General features: G+C 42.8%; 1 protein-coding gene across 4 annotated transcripts in view; it reads left to right on the top strand.

Moving 5' to 3' along the window:
- Positions 1-2,779: 2,779 nt before the first annotated feature.
- Positions 2,780-15,612, top strand: part of AGAP1 (ArfGAP with GTPase domain, ankyrin repeat and PH domain 1) — a 346,938-nt gene continuing 334,105 nt past the window's right edge. For all 4 annotated transcript variants that reach the window (XM_071747095.1, XM_071747094.1, XM_071747093.1 and 1 more), the window contains exon 1: positions 2,780-3,433. In XM_071747095.1, the coding sequence (XP_071603196.1) occupies positions 3,271-3,433 (163 nt within the window). In that variant the 5' untranslated portion in view covers positions 2,780-3,270. The remainder of the gene's footprint in view (positions 3,434-15,612) is intronic.

Below are 15,612 nucleotides of genomic sequence, written 5' to 3'. Positions count from 1 at the left end.
AAGCATGGGAAAATACCACTTATTGTTACAGCCAGCTTACATGAGAAATCTATGTAAGTTGGAACAGCAGCTTAAATTCTGCTTTAATTTTACAAAGCTTATACACAATTATGTAGTAAAAAATCAGGGTAGCAAAAGGTTCACAGGTCTATGGATCAGTGTTATAAAAAGGCTTTTAATGCTGTTATTATTTGTGTGTAGTATTTGCATTTATTCAGTTGAGTCTGCTGTGTTGTTTTCCACATTTTAGTCTGCCATCAATTATAGATCTGGAAGAATACAAAGTGTATGGCAGCAATGGAAACAAACATCCCCACATACAGCAGGGGCTGTTGCCAAACTGCTCTGCTGCTCACTTTGGCACTTTCTGGAAAAATAAGTAATGTGAGGGAATGCTTAAAATCAGGATAAAGGGAGAAAAAGGGCAGAATTATAGCTTTCATTTACTGGCTTGCTACATATCATTAGCTTATTCAAACAGTTCATAGTAAATGAAAGCAAAAATCCTTTATGTTTCCCAAGTTTTTATGTTTATTAATTATTACTGAGTGGTACTCACAGATGGAAGCAGAAACAATATTTGCAGCTTTTTTTTCGCCTTCCCACTGAAGAGTCTCTTAGAAAACAAAACCAAGAAAGCTGATAAAAATTATACTAATTAATGTTGAGAAGAAACTGTGAAGAAGATACAGGTACGTGTGACCCCATTTGCCCTCTTCTGTCAACTGCTCAAATGAGCAGAAGACAATTTTTACAGTAGACTGCAGCCAGTGCCACAAAACCTTTAGTCCTTCAGCTGGAATGAAAGACTTCCCTAGCTGATAACTGAAATGGGAAAAATTGCAAAAAGTCATTACCTGGGGAAAAACAAGCTTTCTTTGGCAACAGAAACAATCAGCTGGTTGCAACTTCCCCACCTCCAAGGAATTAGGGGACGTCACCCCTGAGACCACCCCACACTGCTGAGCCCCTGGGGATGTGTTGACAAGTGTTCTCCACTGTGTCCCCACCATGTCCCCATCTGCAGAAAAAATCCTCAGAAGTATTTCTGGTAGAATTCACAGGCACTGACCCAGGCAGGAGGGGTCGAGCTCCAGAGGTCCCTCAGTGCCATCCCTGTCCTCTTTACTCATATCAGATATATTCAGGTGAGGATGTCTGCTATCTGCTGGGTGCACCTCATCTTCAAGTAACACATTCAGGAGTATCCCAAAATCTAAATCTTGTATCACAGCTTCGTTTGTCACTGCTGGTTTGTTTTTTTAGTGTGAGCCATCACATCAAAAAGCTTAATGCCCAAGTGCTACTGGGACTATTTAAGTATCAGATACTAGTTACCATGTGCATGACAGAAATTTGTATCAGCAACTACCAATTACCTCGTGTAATAGCTCGTGTATTGTGGGACAGAATTTGCTTAGAGGTGACTGATAGAGGCAGCACCACAGCCATTACTTGAAGGATCTCCCTTCATTTGGCTGTCAGGTCACTGTGGGTTTGCAGGGAAGAAATGCAACAGAACATCAGTAGATAAGGAACAGAAAAAATACCTACTGTAAAATTAAGTGCTATTGCCAAGGATACAATTAGGCATTGTTTTTTATGATACTCATATTCTCCCTCTTGCTGCCAAGTTTATCAAGCTTTTTTTTTTTTTTTTTTTTCCTTAAGCTGTTTAAGTCAAGAATTCACTTACAGTGAATCGCATTATATGCAGAGATCACATTATATGCATCACATATATTCCCCAATATTCTTAAATGGAAACAAAACAAAGCGGTTTGAGTTTTTAAGTATAGATCAATGAACTGGATAAACTGTTATTTTTTAAAAAAAGCTTAGGCTGTTCCTTATCAAGGTGTCCTTATGCTGAACTGTTGAGTATTAAAGTGTGCATGCTCCACATTTTACAGCTCTTAGCAGGAACTTAAATCTGTAAAATATTCATGCTAAAAAAGGATTAATCTAGGTGAATTCCTAACTTTTATGTACAGCTGGCTTCCAAATGATATTGTTAACAAAAATTCTTTGCACTAATGAGACCACTGCTTCATTAAGCCAGAATTTATTTAGAGTAAATGAGGTATTTATGGCTATCCCAGGCTTTCTGACTAACAAAGCTCTTGTTTTCGACATTGCTGAGTCTGTAGTTGGGGTTGTGACAAAGCTTTCAGGGCAACCCGGTGTGTTCTACGTCCAATGAGGCACAGCTGTAAGTTGGTGGAGATTTGCACTGTCCGGTGCCTTCTGATCACTGACGCAGCTCTGGCAACCACTGCCGTCGTAACTCATTTGAGTAACACCCTTTCTGTGAATTTCTCCGAATTTGAGCCTTTCCAGGACTCCGGTGGCCATGCGGAGCTGGGCAGTCGTGTGCCGCGGAGAGCTCACCAGGACTCTTCCTTCACTTGCCTCTGGGGCGAGAGGCTGCTGGTCGCCTGTGGCCACCCCCCGGGCCAGCATGGCGTCCCTCCCCTCCCTCTCCTCCCGCGGGGGTGGCTGCGGGGGGACCCGTTCTGGCGGGAGATGGCGGAGCGACCGCGCAGCGCAGTAGCGCGACGCCGGCTCCAGCTTCTCCCACCCCCCCGGGACTACATTTCCCAGCGTGCCGCGCGGCTGATGCGGAGGGTGCCGGTGGTGGGAGGGGGCACCGGCGAGCGGGGCGTGGCCAGCGCTCTGCGCGGTGACGTCACCCGGGGGCGTGGCCTGCGTGAGCGTGAAGCGGGCAGCGGAGAAGGACGGGGGGGGTGGCGGTGCGAGTCGCGGTGTCCGTGTGGCGGTGCCGGGGGGGGGCGGGACCGGGGGTGCCGGGGTCGTGAGGCGGAGCCGGGGCCGGCAGTCAGCGGCTGGCGCCAGCTCGGGCGGCGGGAGCGGCCGCCGCGGCGGAGTTGAGGCGGGGGCCGGGGCCGGGAGCTCAGCGGCGGCCGCCGCGCTGCCGCCCTCCATGGGGCAGGGGGCGGCCGGCTTGCCCTGCCCCGCCGCCGCGATGAAGTGACAGCCGGGCGGAGAGCGGCGGCGGCGGCGCCCCTTACGGGCTGCGAGGCGAAGGGCTGCTGCCAGCCCGGCCCCGGGGCGGGCGGCGGGGGGTCCGGTGAGTGAGGCGGCAGGGGCTCCCTCCCTCAGGCCCTGCGCGCCCCGCCTCCCCCCCGCCGCCGCCCGCCGACCTGAGCGGGGGTCTCGTTTCGGGGAGGGGCAGCCGGGGAAGAAGGCGTCGGGCCGGGTCGGAGCGGAGTGGAGCGGGAGGCGGCGGCGGAGGGGAGCGGCCGCGCCATGAACTACCAGCAGCAGCTGGCCAACTCGGCAGCCATCCGGGCCGAGATCCAGCGCTTCGAGTCGGTGCACCCCAACATCTACTCCATCTACGAGCTGCTGGAGCGGGTGGAGGAGCCGGTGCTGCAGAACCAGATCCGCGAGCATGTCATCGCCATCGAAGGTGAGACGGCCGCCCCGTCCCCTGCCTCCCCCCAGCCCAGGGCCCTTCCTGCCGGGCTCGAAGGAGCGGCCGCCGGCGCCCTCCCGGCTGCTTTCCTTTCCTCTGTGCCCCCTCAGGCCTTTTCTGGGATAGGGGTGGGGGGGTGTCACCCCGTTCCCCGTCGGTTCCTCTCCGCAGAGTGGCCCCTCGGTGCGGATAATATTTTTTTTTTGAAAAGGTGAGTTTGTTGGAAGCGCGGCTGGGAAAGGGGAGAAGTTTTCGAGTCGTGCCCGCTTCCGGGGGTGCAGGCAGGGCAGCAGCCGCACCGGAGCTCGGCTGAGCTGAGGAGAAGGTTGCCTTAGAGTAAGGGAGATTTTCTTCTGTGCTCCGTGCAGTTTGTGGTGGAGACGCAACGAGTGTGGGTTCCGCTTTAGCGATGCGAAGTGGGTAAACAAGGTGTGCAGCTGGATAACGGAGCGGCAGTCTGGCTCTGCAGCAGTCTGACAGACAGGTTGGAAGGCAAGATGAAGATAACAGTCTTGAAAGCTTTGGATTTATGTGCATCTGTCCCCGAAGGAGCACTGCAGGGTCTTGTGAGCTGCTTAGGATGTGCAAAATAAGTAAAAATCTCTTAGCACCGGTAACTGCAGATATTTTTTTCTCAGCTGTCGTTGGAGTTTAAACGAGCAAACAGTATTGACTGAGAACGTGTATTTTAAGAAGACATTTTTGAGTTACTTTGCATAATAACTTAGTAAGCTTTGTGTTGTGAGCTTTTGCAGTTGTCTGCTGCCCTTTTGGAAGGGGCTTAAGCCAGCGGGTTATGATGTACAGCAGTGGAAATAGAGCTGCTTAAAACTGTCTGGTGTTGTTGGCCTATCTGGTCCTTAAATTTTATGTAGTAAAAAAAGTCCTGCTGGAAAAACTGCCATTGAGATTGTTATTGGAAGACTGCGCTTACTCCTCTGACTCTCGGGCAGTGCAGCTTGAGCAGACATCATCTTTCATGCCGGTAACATTTTAGGGGGAGGGGACAACCCCCCCTCTTTATTATCTTGTATAGTGAGTCACTGTGACTGGCAGCGCCTGTCACCTATTAAAGAACATAAGCAGAGGCTTAGTTGGGCACTAAGTACGTGGTTGAGTTTTGTGCATATTCTTTGCTGCATTTGTGACTTTACTGAAATAAGGGTGTGTGGTTGTCAGATTCTGGGGCCCTCCTGGGAGTCCTTCCCCTTCTCTCCCTTGCCCTCTTTTCACTAAAGAGAAGAAAACTTAGGAATACATATTATGTGGGATGAGTGAAGCACAGGCATCACTGTTTTTTTCTCAGTGTTACTGGTTATTGGATTTCTGCAGGGTGAATTATATCTTCAGCTAAATGTATTTTTTCAAGTGATAATTTTTATGTGGTATAAATATGTTTCTTGAATAAGATGCTTGGCATAAGGTGATGCAGCCAGGTTTGTGTTGAAGTTGGAGGAAGATGTGAAGTGCTGTGTGTGTAGCACTGTGTCATTGTCTTCATAGAATATGGCTTCTTTAGTCTTTTCATGTATAAATGGTTTGTGTTACCTAATTGTAGCTTTAGTTCATTTGTCAATCACAAAGACTTTAAAAGACTTTAAAATAGCAGCCTGCAAATGTGCTTCAAAAGTAAAGCCAATGAGTAAAATTTTCACACAAAATTTTCTTTCTAACTTCAATTGGACACTGGGTCGTGAATCGAATAGATCTGGCAAAGATCTGTCTATAAAATGTATATTCCAAGTATCCTGTGTTATGAGGGCTCTACGTCTAGCTCTGAATGTTAAAATGCATGTACTTAAAAAAAAAAAACCAACTCAGCCCTTTAGATTACAACTTTACCAAGTTGTGTTTTTGGTAAATCTTAATCTAACTTTTGCTTGTTGATACCAGATGTTAAGCCAGTGTGGTAATGTCATATTGCATGTAGGAAGAACTTAGAAACAGTCATTTATTTTGCTGCTGTTGCAGAAGCCTTTATTGAGCTGCAGAGAGTTTAGTGTTACAGTGGTACTCCCTAAATACCACAAACCCTTTTGAGTTTGAGATACTCAGCTCTTTCACTGACAGCAAGGCATTGTGGTGTGGTTGGCATGTGGCTGCCAGGAAAAAAAATCAAGTAACTTTTTACTGAAATAGCTCCTTCCATCAGAAGGAGAATTGTAGCCCTTGAAGAAAAGAGCATAGCCTCATTAGTTCAGGTTACTTCAAACTGTAACTCCAACCAATATGTTTTCCTTGAGCAACTCAAATAATACTTTCCTGCTAGAGAGGTTTGACAAATCAGGAGGAGAACATAGTTGGAATCTAAAGCAATTTGAAAGTTGTTTCAGTGGAGACACTATTACTTAGAATTTTCTTTCCAATGTAGAGTGGCATGGTCTTCAACACGTTGAATTTTATTGGCAGTGTCTACCTTTTTTAAGTTTTGAGTTCTATTATTGGAGTGTCTGAAGACACTTGTTGGACCAGTGACTGAAATAATGTGAAATTTAAACTGGCTACTCCAAAGGGAGCAGCTGCTAACCATTCTTAAATGTTGTCTTACATCGACATGTTGATATTTTTTTTGCACAGAATTTTTTATTCCTTGTATTATTCTGAGGTAGGTGTGATATTGGATAGATAGTTCCATGCGATGTTAGCTCACTATTTTGCCCTAACTGGATGAAAATGCTAAAAATTGTTTACTTCCAGGTTCCTGCATTCCACACAGTTGCAAGGTCAATAGTTTCAAAGCATACAATTCCATTTTAATTTCTGCTCATGAAATTTATACTAAATACCCAAACAATTTATGATGCTGTTTAGACCATTAGCTGTAGTAAAAGTTTCATATTCTGCAGTTCATGAGCTTTGTTTCACTGGTAGATGCATCACTACCTCATCAGTATTTTACACCACATATATTGTATGCTGAGGAATGGGAAGAAGAAAACATGGATTGGCTTCAGCAGTCTTTAAATTGCTGAGAACATCTTGGGGTTTTGAGGTGTGGTGCTCATAAGGGGGTGTATGTAGCTATGTAAGGATAGGTAATACCTGAATATATCTATTTTAGTTTCTGTTGTAGAGAGTTAGACTAGTACTATATTGTTATAAAACTTCAAGGATAATGCAAAACTGAGGAAAGACTTTGAAAAATTTGATAAATTTAATTTCGGATCCTTTTTGTAAGGACTTAAAGCAATGTCAGTGTCATCTTGGCTAACAGTCTGTAAAGCACTTTCGCTGATATAATTATTACTAATAAGTGTTGATGTGGCAAGTGTTGAGTGTTTTCCTGATTGGGGAGTATCTTGAGTCCTCTAATAGTAAAAGCCTCAGTGATGGGGTTTAAGATACAGGCTTCAGAGTGCCTTGTGAGTAATCTGAAAATCTTCTCTGTGGTCTCTGCTTTTTTTTTTTTTTATTTTTTATTTCCTCTCTCTTAATAGGAAGCATGATTTATTTTCTTTTATCTTAGGGCTTTATGCTTTAATTCTTAGAGATGCCATACCAGACATTAAGTTATGAATTCCTGTATTCCAGCATGTTTTGTGATATCTTTTCCATTTTAAATTAGGTGAAAAATTAATTTACTGTAAAACCATTGATTTCTTTTGTGAAATATAAGACTACAGCTGGGTTTCCTTCTTGATGATGTATCTGTTGTCTCCTATTTGACAACAGAAAATGTCAAACTCGTGAATGTTCAACCTTTGTTGTCCTATTACAGAAGGAGAATCATTGTTAGTTGAAAATACTGGGCTCCTCTTAGGGAGAAGTTGAAGGTGAATCACTGCTGTAAGCAGCCTCTTAATATTGTGAACCTTCCTGCAGGTGTAAATAGCTCATGGCAAGGAGCAGAAGCTGATTGTAGGAGATGACTTGACAAAGAATTATATCAAGCTGCAATTTGGAAATGATGATTGTCACTCTGAAAACTATTTGCATACCTGTCACTCCTTTTACTTAGGTATTTGGTTGAAAGGAGACTTAGGATCTTGCATCTACTTGGAAGTAGAAGTCCTTCTCTTGGGAAAGGAGTTTGTTGTTTAAATAATAAGAATGGTGATATAGTTCAGCTATTTATGCATAAATAAAGCAGGAAGTATAAATAAAGCAAGAAAAGTATTATGCAAGACATTTTGAAGCCTTCATAACATGCACCTTACTGAAGCTATTGTTATGCCTCAAACTGTATGATTTGCAGTGACAAAACTGATTCAGCAAACATACAGAGGTATGATTAAAATCTGTTTGCTCTGAAGCTAAAGGGTTTAACAGTGGGTTTGTAGGCAGGTTATGGCATCTCAGCTTGTAAACCAAAGCTGGTTTTCATCCATTTTACTTTTCAGGTCAGCAAAGTAAACAATGTAAGCTGTTGTGGTTTTACTGACACAGAGTCTCTAGTCTTAGGCTGAATTTTATTTTGAGGGTAACTTTTTGGGGTGGTGCCTTGGGAACAATTTCACAACATAGCCCTCTTGTTTCCTATTTGTGGGGGAGTGGGCAAGGGTAGATGGGGCATGCTGGGAATGTGCTTTTTTTGTTGTGGGAGATGAGATTAAGGTGGTTCAGTTGGATGTTAGGAATCTGAACACATTGTATTTAGCACATGTAGGTAAATTCTTAGCTTGCATATATGCAGTAGGCACTGACTTGAGTAATGATCATTGCCTGTAAGAGCCAATGCAGTTGTGTTTGGAACAAGTCTCTTAAGGCCTTTTTCTACTGGTTGCATGTGCATGACTTTGAGTCCCAAGCTGTGCCTTTAACTCATCTCAAAGGTAGCTCTTCACTGCCCTGGTTCTGTCTAGTTGGCTGTTGACCTTCAGTGAGGACAAAGGGGTGAAACACTACGTACTGTGTAGTTTTGGTGGCTAGTTTCAAAATAGAAAGACTCTTCTTGTTAATATGGAAGGTAACAAACCTAAGCATGTGAGTAACCAAGAAAATTTAAATGCTTGTCCTTAACTTGCATGATAAGCTAAAAGTTGGGCTTGATAGTTGTGTCTGAAGTTAGTGGAATGTCTGAGTCAAAGTGAGTGTGCTTTCTGGCTTTATGTCACATGCTTTGTTGCCATCCTCAGCAAGAGCTGCCTGAATAAATATCAGATGCTGTTGGGTGAGAAGTTACATTAAACCATTAACTTCTGAGGACAGCCTTTTTTCCTCAGTCAAAGAAGGAAGCATGCTGTGGATCAGCTGCTGCTGTTGTTGGAACCCAAGGCATGTGAGCCTTTGGGTTTTTAGGGAGTGTGCTCAGCTTTCCCCCTCATTTGCTTTGGGGATTAGTTTAAAGCAGCATGCAGTAATGCTGAAATGAGAGTTCATGCTGCTGTGTATACAGATTGGTGGTTTTATTTCTATTTCAATTGGCAAATGAGTCTTACATTCTTAGAAGAGGGAACACTCAGCAATGCAGCACCTTTCTTTTTGGCTCATCTCAGGCACTTGGGAAAAGGAAGCACACCTCATAACATTGGTTGTGGTGTTTGTGTTCCAATTGTACTTGGCAAAGTACAAAATGACAATTACAGTTTCCAACATGTGGCATGGGTACTTAGCCTAAGTATCTTCAAAATTAATTTTTTTAATCAGCTATATTATCTGGCACTTGAGGTAATCATTAGCCTTAGTCTTCAGCATCTGAAGAAAGTGGATTGAATCTTGGATCACATGATGAAAACTGATGTATGTATTGCATTAATTGCAATATTAAGGGATGCACTTAAAAACATACATGTAATCTGACAGTTATAAGTGAAATTAAAATCCCCACTTTTTTGAGAATGATGGAGGCTGGGAATACTCTGTTCTCTACTGCATCACAAATGGGAATTGGTTTTGTCCTTACCAACAAGCCATGTAAATGGCAGGGTTGTTAGTTTTGGCAAATCTTTGAGGAAAAGGTAATGTAAGGTCCAAAAATCTTAGTAGGTGAAGTGAAGAACTCATTTTCATCTCCACTGTGTGACTTCCTGCTGACAGTTTTTACAGTTGTTAATTTTAATGCTACAGATATGCTTTCTGACATTGATACTTGTAGCGTTACAGTATTTGTGGAAAAATCTAAAATTATTACTTAGTTATCATTAATACACAGTGAATACATAGGGAATAAAGTTCCCTGTCCTGAGAGAGAAAGTGTTGTGGGGTTTTTTGATAACCCTAACCTCTGTAAAAATAAAATACTTGTCTTCTGTAATACTTATTTTTGTCCTTGGCTTCGTTAAAGTACTGTTTGTAATTCATGTCACCTATACTGAGGAAGAGCTGTGCTTGTCTTCTGTGTTCTCTCTTCTTGTACCATAAAATAATTGAGCAAAGACAGTGCCAAGTGTGGACAAGTTGTGAGATGATGGGGACAGTACCAGGAACACCCCCTGCTAAGGCAGAGAGCACTGCTGTGCTGAGTTGTGCCTGTCTGCAGCAGGAAGCAGCTTGGCCTGGGTGCCTGGATCCCTCCCTGTATGCTTGGCCTTAGTGGGGTATGTTTTGGGGGGCTGCTTTATTTTTTTTGTCTGTGGTTTGTTTTTAAATAGAAATTCCTGCTCTGCAGTGGTGAGGCCACATGTGGGGTACTCTGTGCAATTCTAGGCTCTCTAGGACAAGAGGGACACAGACATGCTGGAGAGAGTCCAATGAAGAGCCAAACTGGAAGAGCTAACTTAAAAATTTTTACTGTGCTAGTTATTGGGCATTTCACTTACTTGTCTGTCATGTTATGCCTAACTCTTTACTAGATTCATGTTGCTAGTAAAAACCTTTTGGAATTTTAAGTGGTTGCTGTTGCACCTCAATACTGTCTTAGAAAACTCAGTATTTAAAAGCAGTGAGAAGATAGAGTTCAGCTGCAGTGATAAACTCTTCAGCCTGTGGGTGCAGGGCTGATATTAGCCTTTTGAGTAATGATGTTAAACTTTCTAAAGGATTTTGTAAAAACATGAACACTTCAATTCTCTTATACTCACTCAATTCTCCAATTCACTCAATTCTCACTCTTATTCTCACTCAATTCTCCAATTGTTTATATGGAATGACTTCAGGTAATGCTTAGACTTCTGGACAGAGATTTTGGTCCTAAGTTGCAATAGTACTTCTGGTTTAATTCTGATAAGGCTATAAAAGCTGCATTAATCTTGTGACTCATTTTAGAATGAAGGTAGCAGTGCTGTCTCACTCAGACATTCAGGCTTTCAGGATCTATGATTTAGAAAGTTTTGGTTTACATTTCTCATTTTAAAGTGGGAACAGAGGGGGTTGTCAGGTTCCTTTGTGGGTAGTGAGTCTGTTGTGGGTAGTTGCTAGTTCCAAAGCTCTCTGGAAGTACTTAATGTTGTGGGGTTTTTTAATTTTTTTGTTTTGTTTTTTTTTAAAGTAGATGGAAGCAGATGTGTTATTTAATCACATTCTACCTTGTTAATGTGGTCTTGGGATTCTGACTAATACTGTATGTGGAGCCTGTACAGTGGTAGAGATGAAAGGGTAGTAAGATAGCTATGCATTGCTAACCCAGTGAATGACGTTTTTTTTTTTCCATTTTTCTTTTCCTGTTGCTTAATTAAGCTTCAGTTACTGCAGGAATCAAGTACTGAAAATAAGGAGGTGCTGTGTGTGAGATGTGTAATTTCAGTGTCTTGTTTAGTAGCTTTTGTTTACATAGTTGGATAATGAATGTAAACCCAATAATTAAACAGTTATTTTGTTGGTTGTTTCCCCTTCTGTACTAAAACGTCACCCTTAAGAATACTGTATTTGAATCTGTAGCTTTATCTGTATTGTTTTGTGTTAGTATTTATTAATAAGAAGCTTCTGATGCAAATTTAATTCTTTTTCATAGCTTTGAGGGGATTGAAGTTCTGTTTATAGCCCAGACCTATTCAGTGCTCAACACAATTTATCATGAAAGCTGTAGGAAAATCCACTTTGATTTGAACTTGGTAATGCTTATTTTCTATTAAACCAAAGCTGCAGGTGAATTTCTTCCTGTTAATAATTTTTTAGTAGTTTATACCACTATTTCTATACTTGACAAATCTGGTTTTGAGTAATATAACCAGAAGGAGGACAACAGCAAGACAGTTTCTGTTTTGAGATTTTGTAGCATCCTGTGTTCTCTAGAGGAAATGAGCTAAAAGGATGGTACTCTGGGTGCCCAGACAGCAGTCATTTAAATGTATACCACTTCAGTTTGTGAATACTTGTGTGTCTGAATTAACTAATTGTGCACCAAAAGCAAGACTTGTTTGATCATTTGGTCAGTGACCCAAGACAGATGTCTCAGGATCCTTAATAAGGAGGTGACAGGCAAACATGGAAAGCAAGTGAAGCATGAAGACAGATGTTAGACTTCACCTGCCTCTCTGAATACATTTACTTAGCATTTTTGTTTCTTTTGAATCATTTAATTATTGAAAGACATTGTATACTGTATAGGAGTTCTTAGGGTAACGTAAACATGGTACTGGACAGCAGATGTTTCCCAGTATTGACACATGAAAGCAGTTGCATTTCAGTGTTTCATCTGTGTCTTCTGATGTGGATGAACCTAGTGATCTTAGGATGCTGAAATGGCCTTCTAGCATAGGAATAAAATAATCAGTATGCTTCAGTATTCTGTGCCATCAGATCCTGTTCCACTCCATGGAGTTAGGGTTAGGTGAAGTGCAAGTTTTAGGGCCTGGAGTAGTTAGCAGGGATCTCCAGTAAAAGCTGCACTGCTCTGGGCTGGGATACTAAAGTTTATGTTGTAACATACTACTGCAGAAAAGCAGAAAGCTTGCTTACAGCAGTTGGAACCTACGGCACTTTTTGTCCTGAACTTGGCCTACTGAATTACCTGCATTGTTTTCAAAATGTCAAGCTGTCTGTGCAGGACACAGGTGGTCTCTTGAAAACTAAGCCTGTAGTAATGTTGAAATAGTACAAAGGAATAATAGAGCTGATATTCGATCCTTGTATTTGAATATTGTTGTCTCTTCTTTTGTAAAGGTGTGAGGCTTTAGTTACCAAGAGCTTCATGATACATGAAGATCACATAAAAACTGATACTTCTGCCATAGCATAGTGTAAGGGTTGTTGTACTGCTTGTGATCACCTGCAGGCTTGTTAGAAGTTTGCATTCAGGGAAGGTGGCACGCTCTTGGAAGAATGTGACAAATTGGGTCTGATAAGATATTGGCAAAAGTCAAAGACAGGAGCTCTGCATAGCCACTAAATTGGCACACAGCTTCAGATTTGCTGTTGTAGCTGCTGTTGGAAGCATAACATAATAGGTAGCAGGTTCTTGAGAGAAAGATGGCTTAGGTGTCTTTTATGTTGGTAGATTAAAGCCCTCATTGAGAGGCCTTTAAACTAGACTTGGAGATGGGGGAGGATAGAGCCAGGGTCACTGAGGCCTTCTGTCTGCCATCCCACCTGAGGTGTGAATCAGTAATAAAAGGGGTGTAGCTGGGTTTGCACAAGTGTTGAAATATATTACAGGCTGAATGTAGACCAGAAGGACTTCCAGTCCCCCTGGGGTGGGTTCTGCAGGCTCAGCCCAGAACCTGAAGTGCCTGTACACAAATGCATGTAGCATGGGGAACAAACTGGAGGAATTAGAGACCTATGTGAGGTCAAGGGGCTATGATCTGGTGCAAATTTCAGAGACATGGTGGGGCAGTCCACATGACTGGGATGTGGTCATGGGTGGCTGTGTCCTTTTTAGAAAAGAGAGGTCAACAAGACAAGGTGGTGGAGTTGCTCTTTATGTGAGGGAGCAACTATAATGTACTGAGGTCTGTCCAGGGGTGGATGAGGAGTGAATTGAGAGTTTGTGGCTGCAAATTAAGGGTCAGGCTGGGATGGGTGATACTGCTGTGGGTGTCTATTACAGGCACCCTGATAGGGATGAGGAAGTTGCTGAGGCTTTCCACAGGCAGCTGCAAGCAGCCTCACAATTGCAGGTCCTGGTTCTCATGGGGGATTTGAACTACCCAGCTATTTGCTGGAAGGCCTTCTCAGCAGCCATTCACAGCCCAGGAGGTTCCTGTACTGCACTGATGGTAACTTCCTGATGCAGATGGTGGAGGAGCCAAGTGGGAGAGGAGCCCTGCTGGGTCTTAAACTCACCAAGGAGGGTCTGGTTGAAGTGGTGAAGGTTGAGGGCAGCCTTGGCTGCAGTGACCATGAGATGGTGCAGTTCAGGTTCTTATGTGGTAGGAACAGGATTCCAAGTAGAATCTCTTCAGTAGAGCTGATGGAGAGCAGCATAAGGGAAAGGGACCCGGGCGTGCTGGTAGATGGAAGGATGCCCATGAGCCAGCAATGTGTTCTTGTGGCCAAGAAGGCCAATGGCATCCTGGGGTGCATTAGAAGGGGGGTGGCTAGTAGGTCAAGAGAGGTTCTCCTCTGCTCTGCCCTGGTGAGGCCACATCTGGAATATTGTGTCCAGTTCTGTGCCCCTCAGTTCCAGAAGGACAGGGAACTGCTTGAGAGAGTCCAGTGCAGAGCAACCAAGATGATGGAGTGGAACATCTCCCTTATGAGGAAAGGCTGAGAGAGTTGGGTCTCTTCAGCTTGGAGGACACTGAGGGGTGACTTCAGCAATGTTTATATATATGTAAGGGGTGAGTGCCAGGAGGGCAGAATCGAGCTCTTCTCAGGGGTGACTGATATTAGGACAAGGGGCAATGATTATAAATTGGAGCATAGGTAGTTCCATATAAATATAAGGAACAATTTTTTCACTGTGAGGGTGACAGAGCACTGGCACAGGCTGCCCAGGGATGTTGTGGAGTCGCCTTCCCAGGAGACATTCAAAGCCCACCTGGAGGTGTTCCTGTGTGACCTCCTGTAGGTGACTCTGCTCTGGCAGGGGAGCTTGGAGTAGATGATCTTTCAAGGTCCCTTCCAACCTCTGGATTTCTATGATAGTATAATTAATTGTTTAGCACTAAAACTAGAATGATAGCTTGAAAAATACTGGGTATGAACATTTGATAGTGAGAATTCTGATAATGCAGTTACAAATAATTTTGTTATTTATTGTACTATCTCTGTTTCTGTGTAGCAAGTTTTTTACTGGTTGTATTGCCAAGAGGTTGTATTTTCAACTATCAACTAATAAATGACCCTGAAGCAACTTAGTGTTCCTTTGCTTTCATGAACATAAAGTCAGTGATCTGGTAGGTTTTAAAAGGTTTTCATAGTTAAGCTTTGTTAGTATTTTCAATATACCCTGAAGTCTTTATAAGATCATTTTCTTTTTTGGTACTGTGAATATAGCTGAGTAATAGTTTTTCTTCAAATATCATTGCTCCTAGAAAAATTGCCTTAGGTTGCTGTTTGCACTTGGGGTTGATGGATTTCTCTTGGCCCCTGGACAAGCTTCTGATTCCTTTGACCAGGTGTCTGCCTGCTATTTTATGAAACACTAAAAATTGACAATGCTACTGATATGCTCTGTATATGGAGAATCTATAGCTGCAGCCTTAGTGCATATGGGACCTTCCTATAGTAGTTTTATTTTCCTATGGCAGTTCTGTTACTTGAACATGAATCTGTGTGTTCATCCTCGGAGTTGAATAAATGAAAGCAGGAAGAAATGGAAACAAGCTGTGAAAAACTATTCATGTACCCCATGGCAACTCATCTATTTAGTCCCATTTCATTACTTTTCTCATGCAAAATAAGATTCTAATTTTAACCTGCCTTAATGAAGCTTCAAAAATACTTCAGTGCTATGAGGCTGTGGCATGTAATAATAATAATAATAATAATAATAATAATAATAATAATAATGTCTAGGTGTATAGCAGTACAATTTACAGATGGAAGGATATTGCTATTGACTTATCTTGATATATTAAATTAGAGGAGGGTGGAGCTGAGCAGAAGGGCACAACTTGCTTGAGGCAAAAGATATGTGAAATACAGAGGTGCATAAGCTCTTTGAGGAAAGGGATGTGTGTTCACCATCTGGATAACAGTGCTAGCCAGGTTAAGTGCACAAATATTTACAGTGTACATCTGCCTTGGTAACTGCTTAATGCATTTTAAGGTGACCATTTAGATGGAGACAGGAGACCTACATGACTTATGAAAAAGACAGTGCTTCTCTGGGAATATTTTGCTTGCTGAAACAGCTTGCTTCCTGCATAATAGAGTGAATTCAGAGGGTTGCTGGTTTGATTTATGATGCT

This window comes from Heliangelus exortis, chromosome 6 (genome assembly GCF_036169615.1).
Source record: "Heliangelus exortis chromosome 6, bHelExo1.hap1, whole genome shotgun sequence".
NCBI classification, from domain to species: Eukaryota; Metazoa; Chordata; class Aves; order Apodiformes; family Trochilidae; genus Heliangelus; species Heliangelus exortis.
This window is presented reverse-complemented; position numbering and strand designations above follow the sequence as displayed.